Consider the following 7,551-nt stretch of genomic DNA (forward strand, 5'->3'; position numbering starts at 1 on the left):
TCTGACCCTCTAAGTCTGTCTCCCATTTCCCTCTGAAGTCCGTGAGGGTAGTTAGGATGCTATTACGTATAGCTATCTATCTGCTTGTTACTGCTTTTACCCGACTCGTTGTTGTACAGAGCAACTGACAGACTTGTCGCGTTGCAGTTTTAGAGTCTCCGTTTTCCTAGCGATTCCTAAAAGTGCCAACCACTGTTCTGTTCAACAAACATTGGCCACCAGGAATAGCGAATTCTTCCAACAATTCTTCAATATGTGCAATTTACCATCCCAATACAGATCACCTATTGAATTTATCCCATTGGCAGTCCACCCCGATATACCCCGCCAATGCTCCCTCATGTGCCACTATCATCAATCACCTCAGTGGCAGGTAGGCGTAGGTGGGGCGATGGAGCGGGCGAGGTGGGTGGAAGTCGACACATGATGGCATAGGGTAAGTAAAATAAAAATAAAACAATTACATTGCACTCAGCGCATCACCGAGTTGGCGATGCGGCGAGTGCAAGGTATGTGATTTTATTGATTTATTTTACTTTCCCTATCCAGTTGCTTGTCGACTTTCCCCCCACGCCCCACCCCACCACTGTTACCTATGCCAGCCATGCCTGGTGGCAGGACCAGTTAGCAGGGCACAGAGACATGGGTCCACTGTAGACAACGTCATCATCACTGTTATATCACCAAGAGCTCTAGAGAAACAGCACGATGACGCTGCCGAGGAACCAACAGGACCTGCAATAAGTCCCACAAGTCTGGCGACAAACCACAGAACCCCCTTCAAGATTCTTCCTATACTAAATTCACTGATTGAACCATTGTAGTGGTGCTGCCAAGGAATAGGACTCTAAGTCTGGAGCAGGCAACCCACCTTCCGCAACAGGGCACTCCAATTTAGTTAGCGCCACCCTATGTCTACCTGTACTCGAGATGAGTTCCAATAGTAGGGATTCCAGGTCCAGGCTGGTGAGGCACCAACAGTGGCAGCTTAGAGCAAAAATAAAGGAGTCTCAGGAGCACCACCATCTTAGCCACAGCTATTCTACCAGGCACACATATTGGGAAAGTAGTCCAAAAGATTATAATAGTTTGAAGTGTTCCAATAGCTGCCCCAACATTACCTTCCAATAGGTCTTGGTGATTATGATATATTTTATCTCCTAAATATTTCAACCGTGCAGGGATTCCAGGCGAGCCTGAGCAGGTTCTGAGGAAGGCAAAAAGTTTGGGGGTGACAATACCTATATATAAATAATTAATAAAGTTTCTAAATGTGGGTCTCACTAGAAAAAGCTGCAGCTTTCCGGCAGAGTTTATGTGAGCAAGAAAAATCAAAGCATTCACATACAAGGGATTGTGTCAACCATGTCCTGCGATTATAGGCTAGCAATTGATAGGCCAATAGATTTGTAACTGGCATTGGGAAAATGACTTTTTTTGTCTGCCTTTGTTTTGAGAGCTTTTATTTCATCCCACTTCAGCCATTGCTTTGCACAGAGTTAACATTTTCAATGAGCTCACAGTATTGCTTATGGCTGTTGGGTGGAGGCAGAACGTGGTAAAGAGCATCCACAAAGCTTAAGCTAGAAATTATGGATTAACTACAGCACTGGTTATTATACTGCTGGAGTCAGCAAACTCTGTTTGATTGTGGAGTCAATCCAGTCATGTAAGATGGCTACTGAGCCAATGTGAGGACCAGCATTGACCATCTTTGGTAAAGGAACTCCCTAACAATCCATTGGGAATCAGCATCCATCTTGTTTCACAGTACTGCTTGGGATCAATATGCTGTCCACTTCCAGCTTCAGTCACCACTTCAGGGTCTACAGCAGGTCATCCTCAGCCATCAAGTCCCTGATCTTCCTCCATAGTTTGGTGCACCACAAAGGCAGGTGCTGCAGCCTCTCCAAATTCCAAAGCATTAGAGTCTGTGAAAACGGTGTGAAACAGTCCACTTCTATCACCAAAACCACCATGAGCGGAACTACTTTGACTACCACAATAAAGACCACCATTACTAACATCACAACACCATTATCACCTTTAGACAACCAAAAGAGTTTCCAGCAGCACTAGTACCATCAACACTCCCACCATTAGCAACACCACCAATCATGAACCCAAAGCAACCAGCACCCTAAATGCCACCATTACATGACATTACCACCACCGTTAACACTACCATTACAGTTACTACTACCAACACCATTATTATTATTACTACCACCACTACTACTGACAACATCATTACTATCACCTCTACTACCAGCACTACTATTACCATCATTACAACCACCACTATTGTAACCAAGACCACTACCTCTACCAGCACCACAATCACTATTGTTATCTCCAGAATTACAACCACATGACATCATCTCTGCCATTAGCACCACTATTGTCATTAGCATTGTCGCCTCACCATTACCAGCCCAACTGCCATTTCCTTCCCCACCATTATTACCAGCCTTACAATTACATCACCACAGTTACCACAAGCACCATCACGACCGATGCTGCTATCATCACCACCATCATTATTGCAATTATCTCTACATTAGCACCACCATCATTCTTGCCACTAGCATCACCACTGTTATAAACATCATTACCACTACCACAACCACATCCGCCATTACCACTACCAATGTCATTACCACCACTCCCATTATTAGCACCTTCAACATTACCACCACAACCACTACTACACTAGCCTTTCCACATCACCATCACTTTAATTACAACCACAAATACTGCCACCATTACTATTGCCACCTCAAACACCACCATCATTGTCACCATAGTACCACCACGGCCTTTAACAATACCTCTACTGAGACCACCACCGCCATTATGACCAAATTTACTGCCATCAACCCACTATCCCCACCAAAATCACCACTCTCATCACCACAACTACCACCTTCTCTAACACTACCTACAGCACTATCCCCTCCATCTACACCAGTACGACTATTATCACCCCTACTACCACTACCACATCACCACCATTACTTCCAGCAATGGCCTTACTACAGTTACTGTCAACACTACATTGTGTGCAAGATCGTTGTTTGTTTGATGTGAGCATGCGTGTGAGAGGTGTATGTTTTTTATCAGTAATGAAAAGGGGTTTGCTGTTTATTTTTTTAAGGTCTGTAACATATTCTTCCAAGTTCATCTATTGCTACAACCCTGATTCTATGTGACATATTTCTCCATTCTGCTGATCTCTGTGCTAACCTTATACAATGTCCATCAAACAAAGACTCCCTCCTACCACCACCAATGGGACTGTATGCATTTATAGTAAATAATTCTGCTCTTTGTTTCCAGCAATGGACTGTCCTGCAAACAGCACTTGCAACATCTGCTCCAACATCTGTGCTTCCAGCTGCTTCAAACTTGTTGATCCGTGGGACTGTCCAGCGGACTGCGCGGAAGGCTGTGATTGTGATGGGGACCTGCTTTTTGATGGACAGCAGTGCGTGCCAATGGACATATGTGGTTGCTATGTACATGGAAGATACTACCCGGTAGGAAACAACTACAGTGATTATTTAACCTACATGACATACACACACACACAAACAAGAAGGTATCTCCTAAACCCCTTGGCAAGTGAGAGCTTTGGTAGGTTCTTTGTTTACTTTCAAAACTGCTGTTGACTAAATGCGGTGTACCATGGTGTCTAAAATCGGGATGTGGCCTCTAAAAAGTTGTCCAATATTTCAAAGTTAAAATGCGGAATGTACAAGCATGCCTAAAAGCAACGACAGAGAAGATCCTCCCCTTCTCATCTGCCTAGGCAGTCAAGAACCATACTACCCCGCTTGCTGGCAGGAAACGCTCTGTGTCTAGTACTGTGAAGCACCATAGACAGTGGTTAATTTGTAGAAAAATAAGTGATGGGGCTATTGTCAGGAGGCACCCACTTCTCCTGTGAGTGTCGCCTAAAAAGAGCCACAGCTAACCATGAAAGTGGGGAGAGGATGGGGCGTAACAGTCAGAGCTGCTGACTTGGAACTGGAGAACCAAGGGGTCAATTAGGATGGCGTCCTGTCGGAGGACGGGTCCGTCCGCCACAGCGGCAGAGGTCCCTTGCCTCGAATTAGGATGCACCCGCCACAGTGGCGGGTGCATCCAGCATTTTTAAATGCATGTTGTGCGTTTCAAAGCATAACATGACAGGCACAGTGCGGTACTTGCCAAGTTGTATTTTGAAACGCAGGGGGGTACCATAGGTAACCCCCATGTGCACCCCCCACCCCCCTTCACCCTGGGGGCCCGCAACGGGTCCCCAAAGCAAAGAACGTATGCCTTTTTGTGGCAGCATTGCCACCACGGAAAGGCATTGCCCACAGCACATCCTAATATGGATGGCGGTGTCGGATACACACCGCCACCATATTAGACCTTTTCCGCCGTGGTCACAAGGCGACCGCGGCGGAAAAGCGGTGGACGGTCTTCCCATCCGCCACGGTCCCTGGCGGGGGGAAATAGGTGGCGGATGGGCACGGATGGCGGACGGCTCGCCACCACCTGCATGGCGGTGGCGATCCGTCCGCCATCCTAATCAGCCCCCAAGTTCGAGTCTCTGCGTGGGCTCAGCGTCCTATGATTCTGGGCAAATCACTTCATCTCCTCAACTGAATGTCCTCAACTTGTGCCCGAAAAACGCTGGTGTTGTTTAATTGCCGTTGCTGAGTATGGAAACCACTGGCTCAAAAAAAGCAATGACCAGAGGTATGGCAGGTGGGAGCCTTGCACACAGTGGTGTGTTGTTATCCGTCTGTCCCAGGTTTTGTTGCGTTTTCAAGCAGGTCATCCAGGTCGTACTTCTACAGACAATTACAAGTAGGCCAAAGAAAGGCTTGTTAGCAAACTCTCCCCCCCATGAATTACCAATACCGCAGTCAAGATTAATTTGGGTGGGAGTGAGTTGCCTGCATGTTTTACCCTATTTCTAGCTGTTCATTTCACAAAGACAAGACTGAGGGGGATAAACTCTCACCTGCAGTATTACTGTCCCCATCAGCGTTTATGGAGCGCTCTTAATGAGACCCTGAGCCTGCTTCCTTGACACCATTACTCTGCTCTTCCTGCATGTTACAGTGTAACAAGCAGGCCATCTCCACACTTTTCCCAGCGGTGCATGCAAAAGGATGGGGCCAATGTATGCCCTTTGAACGATAGAGGGAATCACAGCCCCAGCCTGTTACAGCTGCATGCAGATTACAGTATAAAGAGAAGGAGAACTGGCATGAACAGGAGTCATGCACCAGACTCTGTGTTCATCAAGATCTTGAAGCACAGCCTGGAAAAATGTAAAATGTAAATTGATACTTGTATAGCGCACTGCTCACCTGCAAGGGTCTCAAGGCGCTTGTACGAATACCACTGTGGAACCCATCCTGGCTTTCCCTGTGAGGCGTCCACTCCTGGGCACCCCCAAGGTGGAGGCCAGGCATCCTTAGCGTTGTGAGGGCCGTTGTGGAGATTAAGCAAGTTATTGCCCAGAGTTGCAGAGTGGGACTCCATGATTGGAATAGGCACTGAGGTGAGAATTATCAGGTCCGTGGAATTTTAAGCCAAAGACCTGCCAAGGCGGGGAATTGAGCCCTGGTCCCGGGCTAGACCTCTGCATCAGGGTCTGCCGCTCTAACCATTGAGCCACACTTCTCCACTGGAAACACAAGCTCCCTTGCTCTGTTAAGGAACTTGTGGTCAGTTCTTCTCTGTGGCAATGTAAGTGTGCCAAGTAGACTTTGTTCCAATGGAGTTTCTTCTCATGGAGGTATAAATCAAAACTAAGGGCCTTATTTAGGCCTTAGGCCTTATGTTGAGAAGTGTGGCTCACTGGGTAGAGGAGGCAGACCTGGAAGCAGAGGTCAGCCCGGGACCAGGGTTCAATTCCTGGCTCGGCGGGGTCGTGAGTCCTAAAAAATAAAATGTCCATGGACTCGACAATTCTCGCTCCGGTGCCTACTCGATTCATGGGCTCACACTCTACGACTCTGGGCAATAGCTTGCTTAATCTCCACAACAACGGCCCCTCGCGGCGGGATGCCTGGCTTTCACCTTGCGGATACCCTGCCGGGGTTATCTCACAGGGGAATACCAGGATGGGTTCCCTAAGCAAGCGCTTAGAAACCGCTCGGTGATTTGCAGTATATAAATTCCTGTACATTTACATTTAGAGCTTGGCAGACAGGATACTCTGTTAAACGTGACTGATGTCCCGTCCGCCGCATAACAAGCATCATAGGCTATAATACATTTGTTGGATTATGGAGGGGACATCTGCCATGTTTGATATGAGGTATCCCATCTGCAACACTGTAAGGACCAAGGTTCTGTCTGCTGTTATGTGCAGTGCATTGACTATAATGCACTTCTAAAATGGCGCACAGAATATTTGCCATGTTGGTGATGGAATATCTCACCCGTAAACTCAAATGAGACCCTAAAAAGACCTATATAGAACAGGTGCTGGGTCGCCATGTTTATGTTACATTTCTGTTGTTTTTATCTGAAGTGTTCTGCACATTGCTTAAATCTGGGTTATTAATACATTTTCATAGGTCATCACCCGTAGGACCAAGCGCAAAACGTGAACCAGTCCAAATTGTGCTTCTCTTCCATTTGACAGGCACAAAAAACCCTATGTAACAGCTTGAGCTCCTTATTTACAACCAAAAAGACCATTATGGTTGAAGAAGCCTGGGAGAGTCGTTGGTGGAGCAATTATAACCACACTGGTATACTCATTACTTTATCAAGATGTTTCAGAAGCAATAGCCTATGGGCTTTAGTATTTGCAGGTAGTTGCCACCTCTGATGTTTAGAATGATTGTTGCATCACTCAAGTCATGTGGTTCATGTTAATGCCTATTAATGCCGCCTCCTCTCTCATTCACTTGCATCGTTTTTTGTTTTTTTCTTGCTAAATGGGCAAAATAATCAAATCTAGAATGCTCTGTAAATGCCATGATCATTCAGTGAGGCAGAGTTCTCTCCATCATTCAAGCATTTGTTTCCTGGTTTTGAGCGAGGACCAGTGGTGTACAAACACGTACAGTATCCTAGGACTTTGTAATGTTCCCGATGTCCCAGTGTTTGCAGCTACTGGTGCATAACAGCCCCAACTCCTTGAGTGTGGCCCCTGTACTATGTTCCTCAATAATAATAATGTTCGTGCTCACCTGTACCACTACAACGAACTAAGGGCCTCATTTATATTTTCGTGGACTCCATTCCCGTTTGACCATGGGAATGGAGTAAATTATTCCATCTCCGTGACGGAGGAACCCTCCGCCACATTCATAAATAACTGCCAAGCAGGTGCACATTTGTAAAGCACTGGAAGAAACCCCTGTCCCAGCAGTTCCTGTCAACGCCTCCTGCTGTTTAGTGCACACACACATCCCTGCAAAAAACCTTGAGGGCCATTATGATGGCAGAATGACCGCCACCACCGGGACGGCGGAGCGGTCCTTCCGCCAACACTGGGCATTTTACCCACAGCCAAATTAGGATGGCGGTGGG

At 46.7% G+C, this 7,551-nt stretch overlaps 1 protein-coding gene across 1 annotated transcript in view; it reads left to right on the top strand.

The window, feature by feature from the left end:
- Positions 1 to 7,551, top strand: part of LOC147701257 (IgGFc-binding protein-like) — a 388,685-nt gene that overhangs the window by 290,510 nt on the left and 90,624 nt on the right. The window contains exon 22 of the mRNA XM_086930000.1: positions 3,340 to 3,539. Within this exon, the coding sequence (XP_086786126.1) occupies positions 3,340 to 3,539 (200 nt within the window). The remainder of the gene's footprint in view (positions 1 to 3,339; positions 3,540 to 7,551) is intronic.

The sequence above is a fragment of the Lissotriton vulgaris genome, chromosome 7, assembly GCF_964263255.1.
Source record: "Lissotriton vulgaris chromosome 7, aLisVul1.2, whole genome shotgun sequence".
Taxonomy (NCBI): Eukaryota; Metazoa; Chordata; class Amphibia; order Caudata; family Salamandridae; genus Lissotriton; species Lissotriton vulgaris.